The sequence below is a fragment of the Anabas testudineus genome, chromosome 12 (assembly GCF_900324465.2).
Source record: "Anabas testudineus chromosome 12, fAnaTes1.2, whole genome shotgun sequence".
Classification (NCBI taxonomy): Eukaryota; Metazoa; Chordata; class Actinopteri; order Anabantiformes; family Anabantidae; genus Anabas; species Anabas testudineus.
In genome coordinates this window covers 3965858-3993062 of record NC_046621.1, presented here as the reverse complement: position 1 = coordinate 3993062, position 27205 = coordinate 3965858, and the positions used below count along the sequence as shown (strand labels likewise).

General features: G+C 40.5%; 1 protein-coding gene across 3 annotated transcripts; it reads left to right on the top strand.

Annotated features, from left to right (window-relative positions):
• Positions 1-511: 511 nt before the first annotated feature.
• On the top strand, positions 512-27205 carry LOC113158145 (electrogenic sodium bicarbonate cotransporter 1-like). Of its 3 annotated transcripts, none has more exons than XM_026353861.1 (26): positions 512-850; positions 4643-4713; positions 5744-5920; positions 9790-9922; positions 10883-11043; positions 11145-11324; positions 12219-12295; positions 13183-13340; positions 13470-13557; positions 15161-15315; positions 15814-15930; positions 16378-16552; positions 17584-17717; positions 18277-18539; positions 18994-19046; positions 19138-19323; positions 19962-20075; positions 20717-20878; positions 21094-21272; positions 21642-21714; positions 22458-22526; positions 22829-23002; positions 23088-23252; positions 23394-23487; positions 23777-23850; positions 23950-27205. In XM_026353861.1, exons 1-25 carry the CDS (start codon positions 831-833, stop codon positions 23818-23820), a joined length of 3222 nt encoding a protein of 1073 aa, XP_026209646.1. In that variant the 5' UTR covers positions 512-830; the 3' UTR covers positions 23821-23850; positions 23950-27205. The 3 variants fall into 3 exon arrangements, with proteins under 3 accessions (XP_026209646.1, XP_026209647.1, XP_026209648.1); XM_026353862.1 differs by having other exon boundaries at positions 23777-23854; XM_026353863.1 differs by lacking the exon at positions 23394-23487.

The window sequence follows — 27205 nt, the reverse complement described above, 5'->3', positions numbered from 1 at the left end:
AGGATTTGATTAAATCTACCTGAAATAGAGGCTTTCATTTATACTTTTAATGCCTTATAATTTCAGAGATGAGCTCAACGTGAACGGGAATGTGAAGCTTTCAGACTTTCTGGTGATAATATTGGTGTTTAAATTCAACCTGATGTTCTAATTAAAAGTGCAGTAGCAGTATTTAAAAATTGTCTTGTGTGTTTGAAAGGACCAAAATAAATGGTCATGCTCTGCAATCACTCATGATTATAATGACGATGATGATCATTTAAAGTGCAGTTGTTGCAATTATACTGTAGTTATAAGTGTGTAGCATATATACTGTGTTTTTATTTTGTTTTTACTTTAATGTTTGTGGGTAATATGATGTGATAGTTTTCCAATATCGAGGATATATAGAGGAGAAAGTGAGAGACAGACCATTTGTCAAGTTAAAGTGTTCGGTGCTCCACCTAACTTTCTGACCTCCACACCCCCCAGTGGCGTCACGCAGGAGGAGGGATGGCACTTTAAATATGGAAAAAGACACGCAACGTTCAGGGAGTCTCTCCACACGCTTCCAACCACAAACAAAGTATTTATCCAAGATGTTACCAAGGCACGATCTGACGAAGCGCAGCGCGATATGAGAATAGTGGTTTACGTGTTACGTTTGATTTGTAGTAGAGTCGAAGAAATCATTCCGGTGAGATAGCTGCAGCTCTTTGTTACTGTTTTTTAGCTACTTGAAAGCGTGACTGAAAGAGAAGTTGAAGATTTCCAAACACCGACTACCAAGAGGAGCCAGAAGTGAGCGGAACGACAGCTGGACGCGTGAGTGATCATCTTGATCAGCCACCATGAGTTCTGAAAAGAGCAAGTAAGTATTTGATCTCTTCTCCTGCTAAACCCATCTTGTTAAAATGGTTGTGGCTATGCAAGCCTCACACTTGCAGTCCATGTGTTAGTGTAGTCTCCGGGCCAGTACACATCAAGAGAATGTCATTCAGCCGCTGTGACGCTGGACATATACTAAGTGTCGCACGGCGTCATTGGATGGATTTTCTGTGCGTAAAACAGTGGATTATGTGGGTTTAGTTGGACCCTGGTGCCAAAGCTATGAAATCTCAGTAGCCTATCTGTTACGCTGTTAATCATGTTTAGAAATGTTTTCATTAATTTGAGTTACACCCTTGGTCTGATAAGCCACTGCTGTGGCTACTGCTGCCGGTAATCTATTTTCCAAGAACCTGCCACTATCAATTAGAGCGACGCAGGCCAGTGGTGGAGATCTTGTCTCCGGTGCAATTTTATGAATAAGGCAGTGCGTATTCGTCCCGCACCATGTGGTCTGTGAGCTGACACCCCCAAAGGTTCACATTACGCACGGGGCTGTTTGCGTCCACGCTGCGCAATAACGCGAATGCAAGAGCTGCAACAAATCACACTTCGCGGTTAGTATCAAACACGGAAATCCGAGTCTGCATGCACTTTACTGGCAGGCTGTTGTATTTATCAGCTGCTTGATTTTTCTGATCTGCAGCCAGCGTGAGACAGTTATAGATATAAGGCTTTAACAGATTGAACCTCTGAGAACATGGACGTAGTGACGCACGGTGCCTCAGGTTTTGCCAAGACCACCCCAAGTAGCGAACACATGGCTTTACAAACACGGCAGAAACCGTAAAAACACAGTGATTCCTCATTCCTGTGGTGTAGAAGTCAGTGCGGAACTGTCTTTTTGTTTTTTCCAGTCACTTATAAGACTTCCTCTTGGACTCCATAAAAAAGGAAATTCCAAATGTCAAGGCTCTGTTCTATATTAATAATACTGCAAAGTATGCATTTTCTCTTATGTATTTTACTGTTTACCCAATAAAATTACTGTTACTAGCCACTAATAATGCAATACTTTTTCCAGAAAACGACTCTAAACACTAACTGGCTGCACTTTTCCCAATGCAAGGATTTCCTCATTATCTTTTCTATCATTGTAAATTGAAAACCTTTGACTCAGACAAAACATGTCATTCAAGGATGTCACTTTGGAACTAAGGCAGTTAAATAATCACATGCTTTGAGCAATGATTTGATTTCATATCGAATTTATCTTTAATTTGGTAAAGCTCAATAAAAGTTCACTTTAATAATCACCACACTCTTTTAAGTAAAGACTGACGCTCATAAACACAAGCTAAAAAAATCTTTTTAATTGCAGCTTTTTGAAAATAGCCTTCTGTCAATTAATATGAATTAATTGTTCAGATTAACATTTTGCCAAATCTTCAGATGTTTTTTTTTTCTTGTATGATTAAGAAAAGAAAATTATTTTTAGTTGCTGCTTGAAATAACCAATTACTGACACTTGACTTGATCTCTCCTTTCTGTTTCACTAACCTCTGTAAGGCGTCAAAGGTGACTATATCCTCACACCTGAATTACAGTGGTTTGAGAATTTTCTAAGGAGGTATTAATACTTCCATTCTGTCTCATTTTAAACTGACCACAGCCTCCACTCTTTCCCTGTCAGAGGTGACTAAAAGTATTTTACAGCCACTTTTCGAGGCTCCAGGCTTTTGGGCGGAGTGTCACATGAAAAGCTTGTTCCACTTACTGTACTGGGGGCACCTACACTCATGGTCCACCTGGTTGGTGGGATTGGCTGCGTCATTCTGTAAAGAGATGGGGATGATCCCTGATCCCAAGCAGCTGATCCTGGCTCTGCACGCACCAACAAGTTTATCCAGCCTCATGAGGTAGCCAAGAACCAAAGCAGAATATGGTTCACCAGCACGAAATGGATGAAGGTGACCGTTCTGACCCTCGCCCAAAAAAAGTCTTTTTGATTTTTTGCTCCATTCAAACCAGGAATGCTGAATTCCACTTCTGCATCTTTGAAGTATGTGTACCACCTGTGCTGTGTTTATCTTAAGTGGTATCCTTTTCAGAGGCTTCAGCAGGGAGTGATTAACATTGACTGCTTGTAGCCAGCAGTAAACCTGCAACATGAGCTTTCTTTGCTCTCCTGTGTGGTCAGTGGTTTTCTGAAGGCCCTTTCATTGACATGCAGAAATTCAGAAATGAATGATTTAAGGTAGTTCCACCTGTTTATTGTCGAGCCTTTTGAATGTGTCCCTTTGTTGTTCACTGGCTTTATTCTCAGCCAGTTCAGACTGACTGTACACAAAGCAGCTCTCTGAAGCTGGAGGTATTTTCTGTTCTCTTGTCCCGGAGAGAAAGAAGACAGAGTACAGATGGAACAGAACATACACAGAAATCTAGAGCTTAATCGCTTTGACCCTCTCCACATGGTCTTTTTTGTAAGCAATAATGGTCAAATGGTCACAAAAGGAGGGTGCAGAGGCTAATTGCTGAATTAGTATTGCGTGTAAACTCGGCACTGTGCCCGGCTACTCCTCATCACTTGTTTGATCTCATGCACCAGCTATCAGGGTTCTACCTCTATCTCTCAAGGCCACATCATATCTACTGTGGGAATTTGGAGGAACAAGATGTATCCTTCCTTTGTTTATTTAGCACTCTGTGTACACTTCTTCCATACCCTCCTTTTTCGAGCTGTGTCCTTCTTATTTAAGGGTTGTTTGGTGGCCAATGGAAACTGTAATGAGCTTGTCGACCTCCATGGCAAACATCCTAAATTAAATATTTGACGTTTGGGATTCAACAAAACTATTTTCATCAAGTGGTTGGTTAGAATAATTTCTAACCAACCACTTGAACTTTAATTCAACTCTTAAGTTGATTGCAACATGCTTATGTAGTCGCATCAAATTAAAAGTTCACACTAATCCAGTGACTTAATAAGATAATCTGTGCCTTTTACTCATCTGTTTTCAGTGACTACACTATACTACTATATTATATAGTGTGCGTGTCTGTGTGTGTCTGTGTGTGTGTGTATATATAAAGGTATTGTACAATTTATAAACACACTCACAGGAAAATTAGCTGTTTCTTCCAATTTATTCGTGCTGTGTGCAAGAATGTAGGTGGATTCAAAAGTGACATTTTTGTTTTATGTGGGTGATTGCCATAGCATCGGAAATGCTAATGCACTTAAATCTTTGCCAAGGTAACAGATTTTGAAGCCTTGCTATGCAGCTATCCATCACATTCTTAAATTTGCATCCATTTTCCTGGCATTCATGACGACTGAAGCCCAGAACGAACTGGTCTTAACATTTCTCTCACTGTAACAGGTCTTTTTTGTTGTTGTTGTGCCACAGCTAAAGGTTTATATGTCCAAAATAGCATCATTAAGAGGCTGAATAGGAAGTTGCTGAATAGCTGTCATTGCAAGGATTGTGTTAATGGAAGCCTGAAATAACCTCTACTGGACATAAAAGTAGGATTGCAATAAAAACAAGACATCTGCTGTTAGTTCAAGTGTTGATTGGAGGAGCTACAATCTGAGCAATCTTACAGAAAAGCTGCGGCTTTTCTTTTAAAGCTTGCTAATCATGATTTTAAATGAATTTGCATTTACATTGCTGTAACATATCTTTAGATCTGAATTCATTTGAAGATGATGAAGTGATTATTAATTTAATGTGGACGATGTCGTAGAGCAGATGGTGAAGACAGAGACTGAATGACATTGAATGTTGTGTAATAATCCACATTTAACCATTTTTATTTTGTTGTCTTGTAGAATGGAGGATGAAGCAGTGTTGGACAGAGGAGCATCTTTTGTCAAACATGTCTGCGAAGAGGAAGTGGAAGGTACGATGGGTGATGAATACTGAGGCATTATATTGCTAGTAGAAGCTTTAACTTGTACATCTCTCCACACATACTATTTTCTTTAATCTACTTCTCCCCATTGACCCAGGCCTTTAATTCACAACCCTGAAGCTGAGAGTGGACTGATACGCATATTGCATTTCTGTGTTTCATCTACCTGTGTCACCTATGTCACTGAATGCCAGTGAATCTACCATTTCTGCACGGGAAGATGTTTTGTCTTGCGTTCTAATCCCGTCCAGTGCAAAAGCCACAAAAGAATTCATCTAGAGACGCCCACATGGATTTACTGAGACATTCACATATTTCACAAACCAACACTTAAGGGTTCACACAAAGAGAACAATGCCAGAGTTTTTGGCATCATGTTCATGTTGTTTGCGTGTATTCAGTAGTAGATACAAGCCCCTTTTGTTGCCCTGAATGGGACCTTACATTGAGTGTGTGTCTCAGGTGTACTTGGGTTTCTACAAGGAAGCAAGACCGACCACAGTGAGATGTGAAAGATGCCATTAAAACCCACAAGACATGTTTATGGAATGCATTGGTAAACGAAAAAATATATGGTAGATTCAAAGCTACTTTGTGCAGTCAGTCACACTATCTGAGAGAGGCCGTTCTCTCTGTATGCGTCTCTAATGACTTCCCGGAGACATTAAGTCATTTCCTGTGTGCGCTGGTGTGTAGGAAGTAGTTGGCACTTATTTAATTTCACAGTGTGACTTAATCAGTGTGTAGTGTATCTCTTCCTGATTGGCTGATAAGCAACAAACCAACAGTTTCCACTGAGAAGTTTCAACATTAGAACAACCCAAAGAAAACAAAAAAGATGGCTGAGTCAAAGAAACCTTGTAATAAGGAAACATTTCATGCTGCACCGCACATCAACCAGCCCCCCACTGTTTGTTCTGCCAGTGCTGATACGGATTACTGTGGTCCAGGGTTAATGTGAATTCCTTTTAACCATGAGTGTAATCTGACCTGCGTTCCCTGTATTGTTTTGTGGCAGGTCACCACACTGTGTACATTGGTGTGCATGTTCCCAAGAGCTACCACCGGAGGAGACGCCACAGACGCAAGTCTGGCCACAAGGAGAAGCGGGAGCGAGCCGAACTGAACACAGAAGGACACAAGTCTGATGGGGAGAACGCAGATGACTCCAGTGCAAACATCCTGAAACCTCTCAGTGAGTTTTGATGAAACTAACTGTTCACTGAAGGCAGGCTGCGTGCAGAACACGCAACTTATGGGAAGGTCATTAGTAATGGATAAACATCTCTTCAGTTGGTTAAGTCCACTGGGTGAAATCCAGCAGGGCCCTGCAAATCATAGCTACAGGATATCGGTGCCTCTGTAGTTAAGGAGGTAGTCATTGAACATGGGGAGGGCTGGGTGGTGGCAGCCAAGAAGGCCCGAAACAAAGCAAAACAAACAAACAAACAAACAAAAAAAAAAACACACCCTGCAGAAACCTACACTCAACAGAATTAAATGGAGTGAGGGGATGGGAACATGCTGAATCCTAATCCTTAAATGACACTGGATTGGCTGGATTGTATGAACTAAATACAAAGGGGGGTATTATCTGTCACTCTGACGATTAACACAGTACTCAGTGGGATTTGTGAAAAAGTACTCTCAGAAGGTGAAAATTAGACAGATGGAAGGTAAGAAGCAGCGAAGCAGAAGGAGCAAGATGTCACAAAAGGTAGATGAGGACTAAGTAACAACTAACTACAAGTGGGACACATTTAAACTATAATCATTTACCATAATGGTTTTCTAGAGCTGCATGGAGAAAACTTAATATACAGTGTATAGGTAGGTCAACTTTAGGTGTTTGCTTAACCTGGTAACACACAGACAACATTGTGGTTTTTAGTTTACAGTAAAGGAGCCATTGCACTGTGTGGAGATCTCTACAGTGAATCTCTTAAATCCTCATGAAGGCTCTGGACCACCATCGTTAGAAGGGGATTTTTTTAAGAGCATCAAAATTTACAGTTGGGTTAAAAACTATTGCTAAGACATACAATTACCACAATACTGGAATTCAGCTTAAAATGGCATAGCCTGGAAACAGGCACAACAGGAAGGTATTTATGCACCACTTTACTGCTGGTGGAGGTAACCATTAAGGTATCACAGTGGGCTGAGGATGGGAAAGAGCAGGAGGAAAGGCAGGCATGTGCTTCCCCCGTCCAGGGCTTGTGTGAACAATGACAGACGCGTCACATACCTGAAGGCTACTGTGATTAAGATAAACGTAAGCAAATTAAGAATTGTACAATATTGCTGAACAGGTTATTCCGGTGGTATTTGAAAGAGAGGCTTGAATCACATGTGCTGAAGGCTGCAGTGAATAAATTTTTCAGAAATGAAATTAGTGCCTATGTGAACAAACTTTGAGGACCTGAGTTAGAGTAAAGTTCTACAGGTAGAGACACTGTGGATGTCTTATAGCTTCTATGTTTCAGTTGGTCAGGGTGCCATTAAAACAGGGTTATTGTGGCAGTAATGGAAGAAGGATTTATCAGAATCAATTACAGCTGTTTCATCCTCAGCACCATGGATCTCTTACCCCCTATGATCACATCTTTTTCTGATCATGCCAGCTTTAAATCAAGGCATCAGTTGAGACTCAACACAGCAGACAAGCACTTGAGTAATACCCTCACGCTGCTCGTTTCTTGGATGCTGTAATCCTTCTTTGTTGCACCTGTGTCACATAGAGGTGCTACGATATGATAAGAGTCATATTAATCTCTGCCTGGATCTGATTACTGCATGAGTCATGCAGCAGTTTGGTTACAGGACCACAGCGTGTAGGTAAACACTTGTGTAAAAGGAAAACAGGATTGTAGTGGGTCTTTTTAAAGAAGTCCAGCCCCTTCCAGTAGTTACACTTCTCCTACATAGGGAATGAAGGAAAATACAGGCGTCTTTAAAAGGTGATTAGATTAAGTCTAAGTTGATTTTGATAAGGAATATTCACTTCTCAGATAAGCGTTATCAGTGTCATAAAGCTACAACAGTGGAAATGAAAACTGTGTATTATGTCTGTAGCACTTAAGTCAAACTCAGGGGACACAGTTGTGTTTTAAATGTGGACTTGAACATGGCATCAGTGTAAAGGCGACCAGCGCTGGTTGTTCATCCATAGAACTGATATCAGACTCAGGGTCGTCCAGTGGTGAGACTGGTACTTGCCAAAACTTGTGGCTTTTTAAGGAGACTCACAGAAATTTCCTAACACACACAGAGAAACCTGTACTCATGCCTCATCCACTGTATCTCTGTAAAAGATCTGGCTTGTAAACAGTCTTATAAGGTTGAAACCGAGGGCAGATGCTACTTTATGATGAAGCAAGGCTCTGTTTGGATAAACTGTGTTCTCCAGTGAAGCACTTCACTGACTCCACTAACGATTGTCACATTACATTTTTGTTCTTTAATTCAATAAAAGTGCATGTTGCCTCTTCCCAGCTTGCCTTGTTCTCTTCTACTGTCCCTGTCAACTTATCCGTTTCCACCATTAGCACAGTATGAATAATTGAAGTGCATTATGGGATCTGGATTGGCATGTGTCCCTAGTTGTGCAGTGGAAAGTGTGTGCATGAATAAAGCACCCAAACCTACATATACATTTAAAATGATTGAGATTTGATGTGTGCAGCATTCAAACTCCTGACAGAAGAAAACGAGCTCAAATCAAAGCCGAAACGCACAAGTAGACAGGGCACGGCACTTGTTGGAGATCCTGCTGTTTTGCCTTTTATCTAAATCCCCATAATCCTGTCCACTTAAAGGTTGTGTGTAACCACAACAAATGCTTGGTTTTCATTGATTAGACCCTTTTTCAGTCTTAAGAGGTGAATTGTGTTGTGTACACCATGTGGCATTAATAAATGTCGCGTTGAAAGGCAGGCTCTGCATTTCTGTCAGCCACAGAATGGATGGCAGAAAGATGCTGTGGTCATGACGAATACTGGAAGATCTCTTGTGGTGTGTGATGTACACTCGTGTGTGTGTGTGTGTGTGTGTGTGTGTGTGTGTGTGTGCACAAATGCACAATTATACTAATGCTTAAAATGGGGTGACACCCAAGTGCCAAGTAAAGCAGATTCTAAGACGGTGATCTCGATGTTCTTGTAGCTTAACGCTTGTTAGATGTTTCTCGCTACGGTAGAACAGTTCCACCTGTTCTATTTTAAAAACAACCATCCTAAATTAAGCCTGCGTGTGCCGTGCCAGAATTTAAAAGGTTACAGGTGCTGCTGAGGTAGAAACCTGACTGGTAAAGTGCATCGAGAGAAAGCTGCATAAATAGCCTTACCACTTAAGCTTCACTTTCCCATCGCATCACAGTTGCACAACATTCCTAGAAGTGTTAACAAGTTTAAGTAGTTTTTCTCACAATGGGTAACACATATTCAAGTTCAACATATAATAAAATAATTACAGGTAGTTGAATCAGTCTGATGATTCAACACCTTTCTCAGAGGGAAGTAGGAAGTAAAAGTTACACCAAGATGAGGATGTGTTGTTTTTTCTTCCAGCTCGTGCTGCTGTTGTCTTTGGTTCAAACTGGCCGACACATATGTCAAACTATAGAGAGAGAAGCTGTGTTCGCCTATGTTGAAAAAGGAGAGTGGCCAAAACAAACATGTTAACACTCAAGAAATCTTCCAGCTACTGGACTAATTTGATTGAACGTCTGAACGTTGTATGTAACAATTCAATGAAGGTGAACAAACAATGAACATGAGTTTGATTTGGGAAAACACCTTGTGTTTACCTATTTTGTTTGACAGATGTGTCTAAGCGGTCAGGTAATAACTGAGTGTTAACATGATAATGATTGGTGACTTTGGCAACTGCTAAACTGTTGCATAAGATCTGCAACCATTTCTTATCATAGGTTCATTCATGCAACTTTCACAGCAGTCAACTATATTTTTATGCCAGCTTTGGAACAGGAAGTAGACTTTAGCATCAGATAAAGTCAGACAGGATTGATTGGTTTGTCCCTAACTTGTGTCTTTCTTCCCACAGTTTCTCCAGCTGAGAGGATCAGGTTTATCCTGGGAGAAGAGGATGATGGCCCCCCACCTCCTCAACTCTTCACCGAGCTAGATGAGCTACTGGAAGTGGACGGGCAGGAGATGGAGTGGAAGGAGACAGCCAGGTGAGCATCTGAAGTGAATGTCTGTCAACCCACTCCTTAACAGTAAAGCAGCAAAGAGCTGCGTGGTCAAAAACTTCCTGCTTCACAATCCTCGTGCAGCCGGCGGAACACAGTCACTGGGAATGATTGTGTAGGGAAGTAGGCAGTGCTCCAGTGAACTCCCAGTCTACTCTTATCAGTTAGACATCAATAGTACCTGCTTTGTGAGACCAGGAAAAGGCAGAAAACTCCCACATGGTCGGAACAAGACTTAATGTTACAGTGAACTGTGGAGCACTTTCAATATGTTCAGTGTGACTTTTACATGCAGTAAAAGTCACACTGCATTTCCTCCCCCAAATACCTTTTGCTATATCTTTTGGAGAAGGGAAAACTAGGTGTACAAAAAGGTAATCCATATGAACTCCTTGAGGTCAAAATTGTGTCCATAGCCAGGCTCCTCTCCCAGTAAGATGGCTGGTCACAGGCGTCTGGAGCATAGCCAGAGGGATACTCTATCCCCATAGGAAACCCCATCCTCAGGCCTCAGGAGAATGGCTCTTTGTAATGGTGGCATGTGAAGCATTGTTGTTTAAAAAAAAAAAAAGGGTCCATGTCCTTCAAAGTAATGTTGTGTTAGTCCCGTCTCTCAGATTGAGCCATTTGTGGTCTGAAAGTTACGGACTAATGATGCCCTCATAACATGTATTTTCTTAAGTGTAGTGATTTCCTTTTTATGTCTATGCTGCTGTGCGTCCCCTATTCCTGCCCTGTGAACTGTGTCCATATTAAAACACAGTCACGTTGTTTTGTAAAGAAATTGGAACCCACTTTTATGCTTTGGTTTGTTGTCATAAACATGTAAAATCACTTTTACTGTATGGAGGTTATATTCTGATACTTGCTGTCATGAACCTGAACATGATCCATCTCAACACTTATTCTGCTGATGTGTTTTTCTTCTCGTTGTTCTCTGTTTAGATGGATCAAGTTTGAGGAGAAGGTGGAGAAGGGTGGAGAACGCTGGAGTAAGCCTCATGTGGCCACGCTGTCCTTACACAGCTTAATGGAACTGAAAGCATGCATCGAGAAGGGCACAATAATGCTGGACCTGGAGGCGTCCACGCTGCCACAGGTTGTCGGTAAGTGGGGCCGACCATACCCAGAATACCTGCACGCTCCTGGCAGTTTAGAAAAACCTAACGATGACCCGGTCTTGACATGCAATCTGTCCCGATACCAGAGGTGATCACCGACAGCCAGATTGAGGCTGGTCAGTTGAAGGCGGAGCTGAAGGAGAAGGTCATGTACACGCTGCTGCGGAAACATCGCCACCAGACCAAGAAGTCCAACTTGCGCTCTCTTGCAGACATTGGGAAGAGTGTTTCTAGTGCGAGTTGGCTGTTTTCCAACCAAGAGAATGGTAATTTATCTATTTTTTTTAACCAAACTATTTGATTTTTATTCTCTTTGTCGTCTGATTTCTTTTTCACTATTATTTTTTAATTAAATTCCAACTTACTGTCTTTTCTTCACTTTTCTTTTCTAATATGTTTTCCTCCTTTTCTTTCTCTCTCCCCTTTTCCTTCTCTTTGGTTCTACGCTGCCTCTGACTTCCTGCCGACTTCCGTTATAGCACGTAACCCCCTTGAGCACCCTGTGCCTTGTTTAACCCCTCAAGACTCAGAGGAACCATGTGAGGTCATGCGGAGCTCCAGCATGGGATACCTCTGTAAGTGAGGTTACAGTCCTCCCACTTGAAGCAGCATAGTCCAAACGTTCCCTCATGTAAGATGAGCACACATGGAGATTTATAAAATGTGTTAAAAAGCTGAATATATATTTATTCAGCGTTACAAACTGAGGGAAGTTAAAATAGCTTCACTCTTATTGCTAACTAAATATTTATTTTTGCAACAGAAAGCTCATATGTTACAGACTGTTCTCCAACAGTGTCAAGAACAGTGGATGAATAAATGGGCCGTATCAAACCGAGTTCTGAAGTTTACATTCTAGCTCATTTGCCAATAGCTGCCTAAGCCTGTTTCTGCTGACGCATATAAGCAGCAGACCTAAGACGGCGATGTATCCCAGCTCTTTTCTCTCTGCAGAGCCTGAATGAATGACCATCTGTCATTAGTCCTAAAGCTTAATCCGCGCCACATTTAGCCAGGTCCTGATGTTTTTGGCACCCTTCGTGTTCTTTCCTGGTACCTTTCTTTTCTGGAACTCATCTGTCCTCTGCCAAAAATGTCTCATTTGCAGCCCTGTAGTTTAACCGGTCTTTGGATCGTGACAGTGTCTCACCTTTCTGCAGGTAGCCCAACTACCACCCATCGAAACCTCACCTCCAACAGCCTGAGTGACTTCTCTGACAAACCAGAGAAGGATCAGGTAATATGTTTGTGTCTCTCTGTGTTTTTGCATAGAAATGACACTGTATTGCGCAACCTCTCTGTTCTCTGGACACAAAGCAGCATTATGAAGAGTCATGTGTTGGGTTGTGTGTATACGTGAGCTTGTGAGACTCGCACACGGGCAGATAAAAGCCCTGGCCCTCTGACAGCTCTGTGCAACAAAAGCTCACTGTCCCTTCTTTGTCGTGTGAGTTTCTGTCATTTACATGTGCAGTTTCTCTCCCTGGCATTACTCATGATTGAGTAAACTGGCTTTGCAGTATAGATATACACCACACATACAGATGTATGGCACCATGTAGAGATACGCCACACTTAGGTGAAGGATCCCAGATCCCAGCAGTTAAACTCTAACAACTGGAATTACGCTCCAGCTACAGTTAATGGTCCTGTAGATTTGTCAAAATGATGTGGCCTTTGACATAACACCAAGGCCTTAGAGTTTTTTTTCCTTTCATCCACACCTATATCATACAGTAGGCTGGATCCAAAATGCCCACAGTGCACTCAGCATGCCAATTTAGTGTAAAGCTGTTGATGACTATCACACTGCTGTTGAGCACGTAATTCTAGGAAAGGGAGGACACCACTTGTTGTTACATGTTTAATCGTGACAGTAATAAAAACACAGTATCAGTCTCTACACAGGCACAGTCACATTTTAATGATTACATTTATTCAAAATGTCATGGTTATCATCATATATAAGGAGCAAGAGTTTGTGTGTGCCTATCTCGCTTCTTACTTTGGCATCTTGTAATAAATACGTTGCATTCCTTGTTAAAATGCTGCTTCACATTTCTGTTCACTGAGATTATTAGACTTATTTTGCTCCTTCCTTCCCTGCACTCTGTGTCTGAACAGCTGAAGAACAAATTCATGAAGAAACTGCCCCGTGATGCAGAGGCATCAAATGTACTAGTTGGGGAGGTCGATTTTCTGGAAACTCCCCTTGTGGCGTTTGTTCGTTTGCAGCAGGCTGTCATGCTTGGGGCTCTCACAGAGGTTCCTGTGCCCACAAGGTAGCGCGCACACACATTCACTGCATCAGCAACTGAAAAATACGAACTATGGGCAGATTTTGCTGATGTCTTTAATCAGATTCGTAGAGTAAATGTTGCCTAACATGTCGTTTTCTTCTTGTTACTTAGATTCCTCTTTGTGTTGCTGGGCCCTAAAGGTAAAGCGAAGTCCTACCATGAGATTGGAAGAGCCATTGCCACGCTGATGTCAGATGAGGTATGTCATCACTACAGTAGCAAGAAACAGTAGGTAAACTATTTGAAATTTCCTGGAATCGTGCATTAATAGGTGATGAAATGTGATCTGATTTCGCCAAAGTTACAAATATCAACAAACACTATATTTCTAAACTGATAAAACAGTGTATTGATGACAGACAATAAACATACAGAGTGAGAGTGGGAAAAGTAACTGGAATTTTACTTCAGTTATTTTAATAACTGGTTGAACCACCTTCAGGTTATTCCAGAGCATCTCTATTGGGTGGATCCTTTATACTAAAAAACAAAAACAAAACAGGAAATTGTAAATAGTTCACGTATTTTCCACTGTTTGTTAAATATGATATCATTCAGATGAACTTCGTCTGCCACTACAGGAGTGGTGAGGGGCTGCTTGGATGAGAAATGCACGTTTTCCATCAATACAGAAGTTGTTTGTTTAATGGGTTTTGTATTGAACTGTATATATAGGACTGACAGAACCCTTAATTGATTCTTGGTGCTCTAATGCAATAGAGTTCATCCTCTTTGAGCTCTGATTGGACTAATTAGGCCTGGATTGGATGTGAATCTGAGATAATGGGCATTTTTTTTAGAAGTTGCTATCCCATAAATGATGAATCCTAATTCAATAAATTACACATCACTTTGTGTTCTTTCAGTCTTGGCTGCCTCTACTAAATGATGCCCAGATGGGGCATAATCAGTACTGATAACTCTCCTCTTTTCCTCATTTGTCTCAGTCGTTATAAAGTCCTGTTGCACTCAGTTTGTGAGGCCTTCAGTGGTTGTCCTCTTGCCAAATTTAACTTTTGAAGCTATTGCTGTATTAATCACCACAGCAGTTGCTCTGGCTGGGCTGTTGTTAGTAACCGACCTGTAGCTTAAACGTTAAGCTGTGTGTTAAAGGTGTGGAAGACAAATTTGTTTTGGCTTATGCAGAATGAAGAAATGCATTCAAACAATGCAATACTTGTTTTTACCTTTCGCTTCATTTGGAGGATTTTACATCATGTATCATTTTCAGTGCTGTCTGCTTTCTGTCTCTGCTTTGTGCCTTTTCCTGACTTGACTTCTCTGTCCTGTCAGGAATGTTAACAGACAGTACTTACCACTGACAGCACCTGGCCTACAAATTCCCACAGGCTGAAATTCTTCCCAGTGTATCTCGTATGTCAACACGGGGGGATAGGGAGTGTGTTTTGCAGGATTTCCTCGAGTTAAACTTTACCCTTTCAGGGCTCTTGTGACAGTTGTGTCACAGGCTTATTGAATGTTTGTGTTTTTGACTCATCACCCCTGAGCTTCCCAGTATTTCTCTACCTGCCTGTTCCAGTGATCCGGGTAAACAGTACATGGTGTTAATGACTCATTGAGTATATTGTCAAAGGGTTTTAAAAATTGTTGGTTTTAGTCAGTGTAGTACTGGTGGGGTTGGCCATTGTGATTTGCATTTTATTCAATATGCAGAACTTTGTGTCCCGGCAATCAAAAGTAAGTGGGTGGTGTTCTCCAGTGAGTCACTGTAGCTGTGGATAGATACTGTGCATGTTTTATTATTGATTGTAAATAGGCTGGTTATGTTTGTTTATTGGCAGGTATTCCACGATATCGCCTACAAAGCGAAGGACAGACAGGACCTGCTGGCTGGTATCGAGGAGTTTCTCGATGAGGTCATCGTCCTGCCTCCTGGCGAGTGGGACCCTGACATCAGGATAGAGCCACCCAAGTCTCTGCCCTCCTCCGACAAAAGGTTTGGCTGATCCACATGGCTTAATCCAAATGAATGAAGTCACTGTTCATTAATCTATTATAAATATATCCGGAGTGTCACATGTGCAAACACATATTTAACAAAGAGCATGAAAGTCCCACCCACATCTCCAAATTTTCCTTCTTCTTAAGGCAGAACTGCCTAATATTGGTGTGTCTGCTACAACTGAAGAAGAGTGATAAAATTACTGAAAACTGAAAGTTTGGCTACATATGCTCAGTCCCAGAACATTTATTCCTTTTAAAGTTGCTAAAGTGCAACATAAGGAAAGAAAAACTGAATATAAAAGGTTGATACTGTAACTGTATTATGTACTGGACAGGACAGTACTGTTGCATGTATAATATTGGAAATATTTCTTTTTTTGACAAACACAAAGTCTCTTTTTAATAACAACAATAGCTTTTATGTTAGTTTCTCTGTGTGCACCAAGTGATTGGTTTGGTTAACGTAGTCATGTTTGTGTTCTGTTTAAAGGAAGAACATGTACGCCGGGGGAGAGGCACCTCAGATGAATGGTGACACTCCTCATGATGTGGGACATGGAGGAGGAGGAGGACATGAGGTTGGAGAGGAACTTCAGCGCACCAAAAAGTAATTAAGATTTCACTTTTTAAAATGAATTTATTATGGATGGATTGAAAAAATCATTATCAGAGAAATTGGCTTTTATCAATGTGACATTTTCATTTATTAAAAAAATGAGGTGACTACCGTGTCATTCTGTAAATAGTTCTGAATGCGTGTTTGTTGGAAACTTACTGTAGAGAGAAAATATAACTTAGAACACAGTAGTCTTTGTCTATTTAATCATCAAGTTTCCATTAAGGAAATGTTCCGCATACAGAGAACAATGAAAACATTTTTCTATTGTGAAATATTTTGGTTTCCTTTTTTCTGAAAGTGTTTCTTTGCTAAATGTTTTGACAAAGTGACCTTTTTTTGCACATTCCTACCTGCATTACCCACACTGAGTCATTATGCCTGTAATAAGCCATGTGATGATATCATTGCCTTTACTAACTTGGTTCGGTCTTTAAGGTTTTGCGGTGGACTTATCCTTGATGTGAAACGCAAGCTGCCATTTTTCGCCAGTGATTTCTGTGATGCACTACATATCCAATCTCTGTCAGCCATCTTGTTCATCTACCTGGGCACAGTAACCAATGCAATCACTTTTGGAGGTTTACTTGGAGATGCTACAGACAACATGCAGGTAAACGTGATTGAGAGAGTCAAAATATATCGACATTGTATTTAAGCAGGACTTGCATAATGGCTCGACTTCTGCCATTTAGCCAAATGTAATGTGCCTTTCAGATGTGCACTTGCTCAGGCAGCTCCCACTTCCTGATATAATGCAAAGTGACACAAACATAACCAACTTTGCTGTAATCATATGTCCATGTCTATGCAAAGTGACCCCCTGCTGCAGTCAGTCAGCTGTATTCTCACTTCTGCAGTGATGAACTGAGAGTCGAGAAACAGCGTTATAGGGAAAAAAAGCAAAAACACAATCAGCTAATCAGGGTGAAAAAGCTGCCATGATTTTAAGTGTGTATGCACACATACATGCATGCATACATGTACCTGGTGCAGGCCCATACCAGGCTCTCATACGATTGTGCAGTCACTAAGGTACTTACTTTGGCCTTTCGCCCGACAAAGAGCTGTATGCGAGGAGACCTGCAGAGCACCGGCCTCAGGGATTTGTCCAGGCTGTAAATAACCACAGATCCAGATTACTCAGCCACTGTAGCCTCGTCATGGCTGCATTTCTGGTGACCTCTCCCTCCCCCCACCACCACCACCAGTGATCCTCAGGACTGCATCACTGCCTTTTTCCACTTTGAGCACAGCAGAGGGAATCCCTGCCCTCACTTCACCTTCCTCTGTGTCGATGTCAAACTTACAGCCTAGCTGTGTCTAATACTCTTCTACCTGCTGCTGCTTTTAAATATTATTATGGTTGTAAAATATGGAATAAGAACAACTGACATGACTGGAAATCTAACAGGCCTGTCTTGATGAACCAGAACTATAGCACTGTACTGTGTGGTGTGTAAGAAGCAGAACTATGCCACTGATGTTGGAGGAAAATAGTGAAAGTATGAGGTGATGAAGGAAAGCCGAATAATGTCTTTCTGAATAACTTCATATGTGTTTATCACTTCTGTATGTTTTTTTTAAGGCCTAACATACTGCACGAGTTGCATGTGTGAAGTTTGTGTGTGCACTGTGTTACAGGGAGTGTTGGAAAGTTTCTTGGGCACTGCACTGACTGGAGCAGTGTTCTGTCTGCTGGCTGGTCAGCCCCTGACTATTCTGAGCAGCACGGGCCCCGTGCTGGTTTTTGAAAGACTTCTCTTCAACTTCAGCAAGTGAGTAGTTACTGACCAAACTCATTCATTCACTAATAAATACAAATGCAGGACAAATTGTAATAAGCTGCATTAACAAAGACCAATCTGTACAATATTAATAATACATAACATTTTTGAGTACATATTAACTTTTACTACTTTTAATATTATATTATTTTGCCCATATTATGCAGATTAAACATCCCTGACTTCCTCCTTCCACTGTACTCTCTTCCCTTCCTCTCTGAGTCCTCTACCATTACCAAATACCATGCTGCTTATGTTTCATGATCAATAATTCACTCACCGTGTAAAAAGAAAAGCGAGTGAAGAATGTTGTGTTGTCTGTGTCCTCCAAATGTTTCCATGCCTCTAGTCAGCATCTGCTGAGTCAGTACCAGCTGCTAGTCTGTCTATAGTCTAATGGAAACTCTCACAATCAATATAATACTTTTCACCAAGTGCTACACAGCATAACTACAGTTACACTGAATGCTGTTTACATGCTGGAAAATAGATTATAGAGGTGAAGGGAATCCGTGCAAGCTAACCGCTGCTCCCACTGTTGTCTCCTCAGAGATAATGACCTCGACTACCTTGAGTTCCGGCTGTGGATCGGCCTGTGGTCGGCTTTTCTCTGTCTGGTGCTGGTCGCCACAGATGCCAGCTTCCTAGTGCAGTACTTCACGCGCTTCACCGAAGAAGGATTCTCTGCACTGATCAGCTTCATTTTCATCTATGACGCTTTCAAAAAGATGATAAAGCTGGGCCACCACAACCTGATCAACTCTGACTTCGATCCCAACCTCATCACTCAGTACGACTGCCGGTGCATGCCTGGTGCGTGGTCTTTGCTTTGGTGCAGGACAAATTGACTATATTATTATATCCAGTAACACAGGCAGTGTGCGATATCACCAGTGCAACCTTGAAACTTCTTTGTTGTTGATTGTATTGGGGCGCCGTCAGAATCTCTGTATCACCATGATACCAGATAGTGAAAGCTGAACGGTGCTATTTGGTTTTGGTGTTGTTAGTATATTACACTTGTGTGTTAAACAAAGCCTTCAATGCATTATGGCTGTTTACAGTGGCGATAACAAATGATGCTAGTACACGTTGGCCTGCAGATACCACTGTTTACTTTCTCAACAGCCCTATCAGTTTCTGTGTCACAAGTGACTTGGCAAGATTGTTTGGGGAAAGAGATGTTCACAGATAAATCAAAATGTTAAGTGAGAGTCTGCAATGGAAGCATTCGGATTTTAGTGGTTATGTTATTTCTCCCCTATAGGCAACTCATCAGAGCTCCTTGATTTATCCGCCTGGACAAACAGTACTGATTTGGTATGTTTGAATAAATTCTAGTGCTGTAGGATTTAAAGTGTTAAATGAATGTGTTTAATTGGTCAAATAATAAAAGAAATTCTTTGTCCAGCCAATGAATGCCACCTGGGCATCCCTGACCAGGCAGCAGTGTCTGAAGTATGGAGGGCGTCTGGTCGGAGAGGCCTGTGACTATGTGCCTGACATCACCCTGATGTCCTTCATTTTGTTCTTTGGTACCTACACCTGCTCCATGTGTCTAAAGAAGTTCAAGACGAGCCGCTTTTTCCCCACCACCGTGAGTGTTGGCACTTATTGATGAATGTGTAGCACAGCTCTGACCCCACAGTGAACAGTAAATGGCATGAAACAGTTCAGTGACCATATCAGATAATTGCAGTGTTAAAATATCAAAGCCATGTTAAACAGGTAGGTTTTATTTCAGCATGTTAGTGTTCAAAGCTAATGACAATTGGCTCTAAATGCACACTACAGCTAAAACTGATTCTAGTTTAACAGGTAGTTTCTCATGTATCGGACTAATGGACAAATGAAAGATCTGACTTGGTGATGATGTGAGATGTAAGCTAAGAGATCACCTGCAATAATAATAAGATTTAAGCTATATTTAATCCAGAGGGTGGGACTATTTACCATTCACATGGTTATCCCTTCCCATTCTTGCAAACTATTTGTTTGCCTGTCAGCCTGTGGCCTTGTTTAAAACCTGTTGACAGTTACTAGACACAAAGTGCTGAACAACTGTATTTACATACAGTGCATTATATAATTGCACGCACTGCACTTGCACACAGTCAGCAACGTAATATCTGCTGGTGTTTATATGCAAACACTGTAAGATGTCAGTAGCCTACATCCAAGACTTTCCACTGCCACAAGCTAAAAAACAATGTCAAACTCTTTATTTCCTCACAGGTGAGGAAGCTCATCAGTGACTTTGCCATCATCTTGACTATTCTTCTCTTCTGCGGCGTGGACGCCTTTGTCGGTGTGGAGACCCCAAAGCTCATAGTGCCAAGTGAATTCAAGGTATAAACCATGCATGGAAGATATCATCGTAATAAACTGATGCACATGCACAAAATGTTTGCAGGGAATTGTAGCAGCGTGACGATGACTAGCCAAGTGCAGGTTCTTCAGATTACACTGATAATGATCCGTGTTTCTGCTAGAAAGCCTCTGTAATTCTTTAAAATCCTTTTATAATGCTTTCTTTGTACTTTGCCTGGTAAGTGATACATATTACCTGAAACTAAGACACGGCCATTCTGAGAGATTGCTAAGCTCAAATGTTACACAGCTGATGTTAAGAGGAAGTGAATGATGGGGTGTAAAGGAATGGGTACCTGCATCAAATAACTTGATTATAGGGGATGTGAGAACACAGACGATCTTAATGTTTCAAGCACAGAGCCAGCTTTGTTTGACCACAGAGTCTTGATTCACAGATTTCTGTCATGTCAGGCACCGGTCAGTTCAGGCTCTGTCAAGTATAATGAAGAAAACGCTTCAAATTCTGTATTGGTTCTGTTCTGTTTGAGGATTTGTTCGTGTTTAAGAGATCTGAGCAGTGTGCTTGTAATAATGAAATGTGCCAGTCAAGTGTTTCCATATAATGTGGTTTGAGTCACTTTAACACTCTTGTTCTTCTTCTTATTACCTTTGTGCAGCCCACGAGTCCACATAGGGGCTGGTTTATTCCTCCTTTTGGAGGAAACCCTTGGTGGGTGTACCTGGCAGCCGCACTCCCCGCTCTGCTGGTCACTATTCTGATATTTATGGACCAGCAGATCACTGCTGTTATTGTGAACAGGAAAGAGCACAAACTCAAGGTTGGTACACCACCTCAAGTCAACATTCAAGGCCACTGTTGATTTGCTATCAAGTTTTATTAGCCTATAATTGTATTTAGTGTCATGTTGGAAACCAAACTGCTGTCATCTTGCTCAGGTTCCTTTTCTAAAAGAAAAAGTTATTTTGAAGATCTGGTTAAAATAAAGGTTAGGCAAATAGAAATCATCCACTGCTCTCTTTCCTCTTGTCTCAGAAAGGGGCAGGGTATCACCTGGATCTGTTCTGGGTGGCCATCCTGATGATAGTCTGCTCTTTTATGGGCCTGCCATGGTACGTGGCTGCTACTGTCATCTCCATCGCCCACATTGACTCTCTGAAGATGGAGACTGAGACGTCCGCCCCCGGGGAACAGCCCAAATTCTTGGGTGTCAGGTGAGTCAACAAGATAGAAGGACACACTATGTCAGGGTATATTGGTTTTCCACGGTTCCTATTTAGTTTAGATGCTCGTTGAACCATGGAACATCATACTAAGTAAAATCCCCAACAAAAGATGATGCACACAGAAGAAACAATGACGTGTGCTAAACAAACAAGACTCAGAGCTACACCTGTACAAAGTAACTCAAGCATCACTTCCTCCTCCTATATTTCCAAATACTCAATGCAGAGTTCAGTTCATTTTAAATGTATGTACATAATCTTATACAGAAACACCTTACTACAAAAGAAAGGAAAAGGGATGTACTGCTTTTTATGCACATGAGCGACTTTTGTTTGTTCTCTATTTCCCAAATCCAGAGAGCAAAGGGTCACTGGTATCTTCGTGTTCTTGCTGACGGGACTCTCTGTCTTCATGGCCCCCATCCTCAAGGTAATGCTCCAACTTCTTCAATCTTCCATGAAAAATATGGATTACTGTCCGCCTCTTTTAGGACAATCTCCTGTCACCGCTCTGAAATTTAAAATCATTTAAAATCTTTTATTCATCCGATTAGGAACTCCCATGGTTGAAGTAATGTGATGTGAAATAAGCGTGTTTATTGGGTCTTAAGCTTCAATTGCAGCGGTTCCCAATCCTGCAATTAAAACTTAGAAATGTGAATTTGCAGAGGGGAGATTGGTGAACCTGGTGCTCCCCCTTGTGGATATTGTGAATACTGTGGTTCTGGTGCTAAAAACACATTTCCCTACTCTACTGTCGTCTCATTTAGTATACTAGTGACAGAAGAAGATGAAAAATATTTTTTTATACTGCATTAAATGCCCTTTTTTATGCTATTTCATTATAATCCTCTGACTCAAATATTTCCTTTTACATAGCAATTGTCACCAATAGCTTGAGAGATTGTGGTGTTTCTCCTTCAAAGTAGATGCAGGAATCTTTGACTTCTTTGAAGCAAATACCTGCCAAACCTGCACCACTGGCAGTCAAGTGACTGGTCACACTGTGTCTTAACTGGACTATTTTTGCTCCAAGCAATGACGTCCCTTTCACTTCCTGCACAATCACAAGTGAACATATTTACCAACTGTGGAATTTATCACATGTTAGAAATTGTTTAACCTCTGCCAGCATGAGATAATGACCTGTTCTTATTGTGCTTTGTCATGTAGTTCATTCCCATGCCTGTGCTCTATGGTGTGTTCCTGTACATGGGTGTGGCGTCACTCAATGGTGTCCAGGTGAGTCTGTCTGACCTGTTCAGTGGCTGCGAGACAACGTTTCATTTTCCTTTTTTAAAAGGTCATTGTAATGCTACTCACTAACCGTAAACAGCAAACGTTTCATTACTTTACTCATTCTATGTCAATCAAAGATGCAGATTACTCTACATCACATCTTTTGTGACTAAACATGTAAAAAAGACTCAAACCTTTGAATTAACATGAGTAGTATTTTCTAAAATACACATTATAAACGTATTATTACAAAAGTCGACGTCACAGATAATGATAAATATCTGTCCTGTGTTCATCTATATTAGTTTATGGACCGCCTGCAGCTGCTCCTCATGCCAGCCAAGCACCAGCCTGACCTGATCTACCTGCGTCATGTGCCCCAGAGACGTATCCACCTCTTCACCTTCATCCAGGCCTTGTGTTTGGCCCTTCTCTGGATCCTCAAGTCCACTGTGGCTGCCATCATCTTCCCTGTCATGGTGAGACTTGCATAGCTGAGTTAAAAATGTGCAGAGCTCAATATCAGGAAAGTATGACAGCTCATAGAACAATTTCTGCTCATAGATCTTGGCACTGGTTGCAGTGCGCAAGGCAATGGACTATGTGTTCTCCCAACACGACCTCAGCTACCTGGATGACGTGATCCCAGAGAAAGATAAGAAGAAGAAGGAGGATGAGAAGAAAAAGAAACACCATAAAAAAGGAAGCATTGACAGTGAAAATGAATTTGTAAGTAAAGCATCAGTCAAAGTAAAAATACCAAGGTGGAAACCACCTTTTCATGTCCAGTGTGGTCATGTGGTCGTGTACGGCCTCAGGTAGATCCTCACCTTAACAAAATGTTAATGTTCTCCCTCCCTCCTCCCACAGTCTGACTACCCCTACCATGAAAATATTCCCAGTATAAAAATCTCTATGGAAATGATGGAACAGGAGCCCATGTTGGGGGTTAAATCTTTGGATAGTGAGTATTAGCCAGGACGTGCTTTGCTAGAACAGCTTAACAGTTGCTCCTAAAAGCATCAAACTAGTGTTTTCTTGCATGCTGCACTTTATCTTTAAAGATCAATATGCTTTCCTGACTTTTTTCTTAATGCTGCTCAAACTGCTCAGCCTGAACTATCAATGCATTAGTTTGATAAAAGCAGCTTTGTGTTGCTTGTCCTCATTTTCCTTTCTTTCCTGCCGGGCCATTTGAGGTTTCAGAGTGTATGTGTAAGTATGTTTTTTAATGCTTCGCTTTGTTTTCCCAGGAGATGAATCCCAGACTTTCGCTAACCCACATTCGCCATGCTGAGCGCTACTTTGAGTCTCCCACAGTGGCCGAGTAAGTGAGTACCAGCTGCATTCTCATCGCATCCTATACTTTATGATTTTCAGTTTACAAGACATAATTTCTGAAATTGCTCTGTGTGTCCTTTTTCAGTCTTGACAGAGCTTCATACACAAAAGGTTTGCCTCAAATTCGAATAGACCGGGACTCTGAGAATAACAGTTTCTTCTGGAGGAAGAACTCTGAAACTGATCTGTGAATGAATTATCCAAAGATACAGCAGAACCAGCACAACCAAACAAACAGAACCATCCTCTTTCACACTATAGTACAGCTCAGTAATAATATGTTAATATTCTTTGTGTGAGGACTTAAATCACAATGAATTAATCAAGTGTTTGTCTTAAAATTTAAAACACTTTGGTGGTACTGACATTTAATGAGGACTTGCACAAGATAGAAGTGTTCTTCATCCGTGGGATGTTTTTTACAGAAAACAAAAGGGCTACTTGAGGTCATCTGTATGCAGTTTTTATGGGACATAATGTCTTATTAATGTGTATGCTAATAATTTATTAAGCATCTAGACATCCAGGATACAGTAGCTTTGTAGAATACAGACGGCTTTATGCCATGCACAACAGTTTTTATTTTTTACTCCACAGTATATACATATATTTCAAGAGTTCCCTCGTTTTTTATATAGATATATCCAAACATAGCCTCTCTTCTCTCTTTTAGAGCTATTATTTTAACCTTCTTTATATGTTTTAAACATAACTACTGGAGTCTTCAGATTAAAACCTAGTGGAGGTACTGCATTTGGTGGCAAGCACTGAGGATACACACGAAAATCCTCCCATACTTGTAGTGAACAAAAGAGCTACGAACGATCAACTGTACGCACTCATGAGCGGACATTCATTTTGTATTTGTGGGCATGTTTATTATTTATCAAGCAACGATCCATGGTTGCATATTCATAAAACACATCCAAAAGAGCATGTACGAATGCTATACTATGTTTGTTTCAGTATGGTAAGACGTAAATGGTTCAGCACCGTACAGACTGGAATTTTTGTTTCCTAATCATTTATCCTTTTTCTGTATTTATTATATTTAAACACAGAGCACACCATTTTGGTTTTTAGATATTAAATATGGCTTTCCCAATAATAATTTTAATTTGTTATATCTTCATCTATTTTATCAAATTCTAAGATATTCTGTCTTTGGTTTTTATCCACTCCGTTGTTTTCCCTGTCTTGGGGAGATATACATGTATGTAGCTCTACCTCTAATTTGTCCAGAGGTGCCAGATATTATATATTAGTCCAGTATTTGGACAGTTACATTTTTCTTTTTACTTTTCAAGTTCTGTGCTTCAGGGCATTGAATATGAAATAAAATAATAGATATTACATTAAATTGATTCGAAGTTTTAGCTTTAATTAGAGTGAGTTTCATTCAATGCGGAGATAATAGAGATTGGAAATCAAATGAGCTTTTCTTACTGTGTCTCATTTCAACATTAGTTCACGCACAATAGGCAGTCACAATGCAAGCGAAGAAGAAGATAAGGCAAGAATCTGTCTGTCAATCGTAGTTGTTTTTGCCAAAATCAGCAGCTGAATCCTTCCATACGCAATACACTAATAAAGTAGGAGCGCCAGACCGTGAATGCAAGTCTTGCACAAGTATGAATGGAAAATCACTGGCATGGTGACTGATGCAGGCGTACGTGTCCTTCCTTGTCAACGAAGGACTTCTTGACCACAACGTCAGAGGATTTGTTTTGTGTAAGCCATAAAAATTGAAAGGCTATGGAGCAGTTTGCAACAAAATGCAAAAAGAATCCAGCAGAACAAAATCTTCTGGACTGGTAAAACAAAAATAAACTTCTATCATAATGATGGTTAGCAAAGAAAAAACAAATGTAAACCAAAGTATATCAACCTGTTTCAAACATGCTGGTAGCTGCCTTATGGCCAGTTTGTGTTTGGCTACCAATGGAGATAAGACTGGCATTTAATTTCATTCATTTAATGATGACGCTACTACTGACGAATGTAGTAGTATACAGGAGGATTCTGTGTCCTCACACGCAAATGGGTTTGAAAACCAAAGGTTAAAATATGGGTATTTAGTTTCACTTAAATTAGTACTTTCATACTAATTACTTTAAACCTTTAGCCACTGTGGTGAAATCAACCTCCCAAACAGTTCTTTCTCCAGTATTTTGATGTAAACTTGTCACTTTAATGTAGTATCCATTAGTTAATTTCATATTGATGAAGCACGGAAACTGATAAATATCTGTAACTGTCCAGGTACTTCATATACTGTATACTGTATTTGTGGTGAAACTCAGATTTGTTTTATTTCAGCTGGCACCAAATACAGTAGGATCGCTGAATCTTTACTGTACACTTAAATATTATATTTTTCAATTTGAAATATTATTATAATATTTAGTTTGTTTTTGCAGCGTTTTAAAGGGTAATTTCACCAAACATACATCGTAGGCAGGTTGTCCCAAAAGCAAGTGACAAATATAAGAATTAAACTGTAATCAAACCTAAAATTGAGCTGAGTTGAATTTTCCTTTAAAATGTGATCGTATTTAAAAGCCATTAATGTGACAAATTTTCAATCTTTGTGTAATTTGTTTTATTATTATGCAATGTTTATTTTTTTATGCAAATCAACAATCAATCACTGTGAGGCAGTGCAATGTTGTGGCTTGAAGAACTGCTGCTTTATAGTGTGCGTAGTAAAAAGTGTTGTTGCGACAGCTTCACTATGAAATAGATATTTTGCAGAAACACTAACTATATTGCACAATCATCTAAAATCAATTTAGCGACAGTTTGATGTGCAGTGAAATGCACCAGTCTTTTCCTGTGTTCTTTTAAATGACTTGATCAGGTTTCTCTTGCTGGCTGAAGTATACACTGTAAGTGATTCAGTAACATATTATTGCAAATCTGAATATAATCCTTCTCAATCATTTGAAATGTACCTATTTCATTTATTGAAGACAAGGACCTGCACCATCAGTGCTGTTTTTTATCATTTGTACTACAATTAAGGGCTTGAATTCATGCTTTCACCATCACATCGACATGCTATTAAAATGTGAAGCACCAGACTGTTAAGGCTGCTTAAAACCAAAAATCAAAAACATTGTCTTCCACTTTGTTCTGTATATCTTGACTTTTTGACTTTATGGTTTTGATTCCACAACTAATGTAATATTTTTTTTTTGATGTTCTATCTCTGAAACCAATTTTATACAAGCACCTTAGGTGCTCAGTAACCATAGGTGACTCAGAAGGAAGCAGATGTCAGTGTTTTTTCTATGGGGCAGTGTCTTGAATGAGGACAATAAAAAAAAAGTTCAAATGAT

Excerpts from the sequence above, each read along its gene's own strand:
- LOC113158145 (XM_026353863.1), top strand. The coding sequence starts at position 831 with ATGAGTTCTGAAAAGAGCAA. Across the intron at positions 20,879-21,093 it reads GGAAAGAGCACAAACTCAAG|AAAGGGGCAGGGTATCACCT; the intron begins GTTGGTACACCA and ends CTCTTGTCTCAG. Across the intron at positions 23,253-23,776 it reads TTGACAGTGAAAATGAATTT|GAGATGAATCCCAGACTTTC; the intron begins GTAAGTAAAGCA and ends TTGTTTTCCCAG.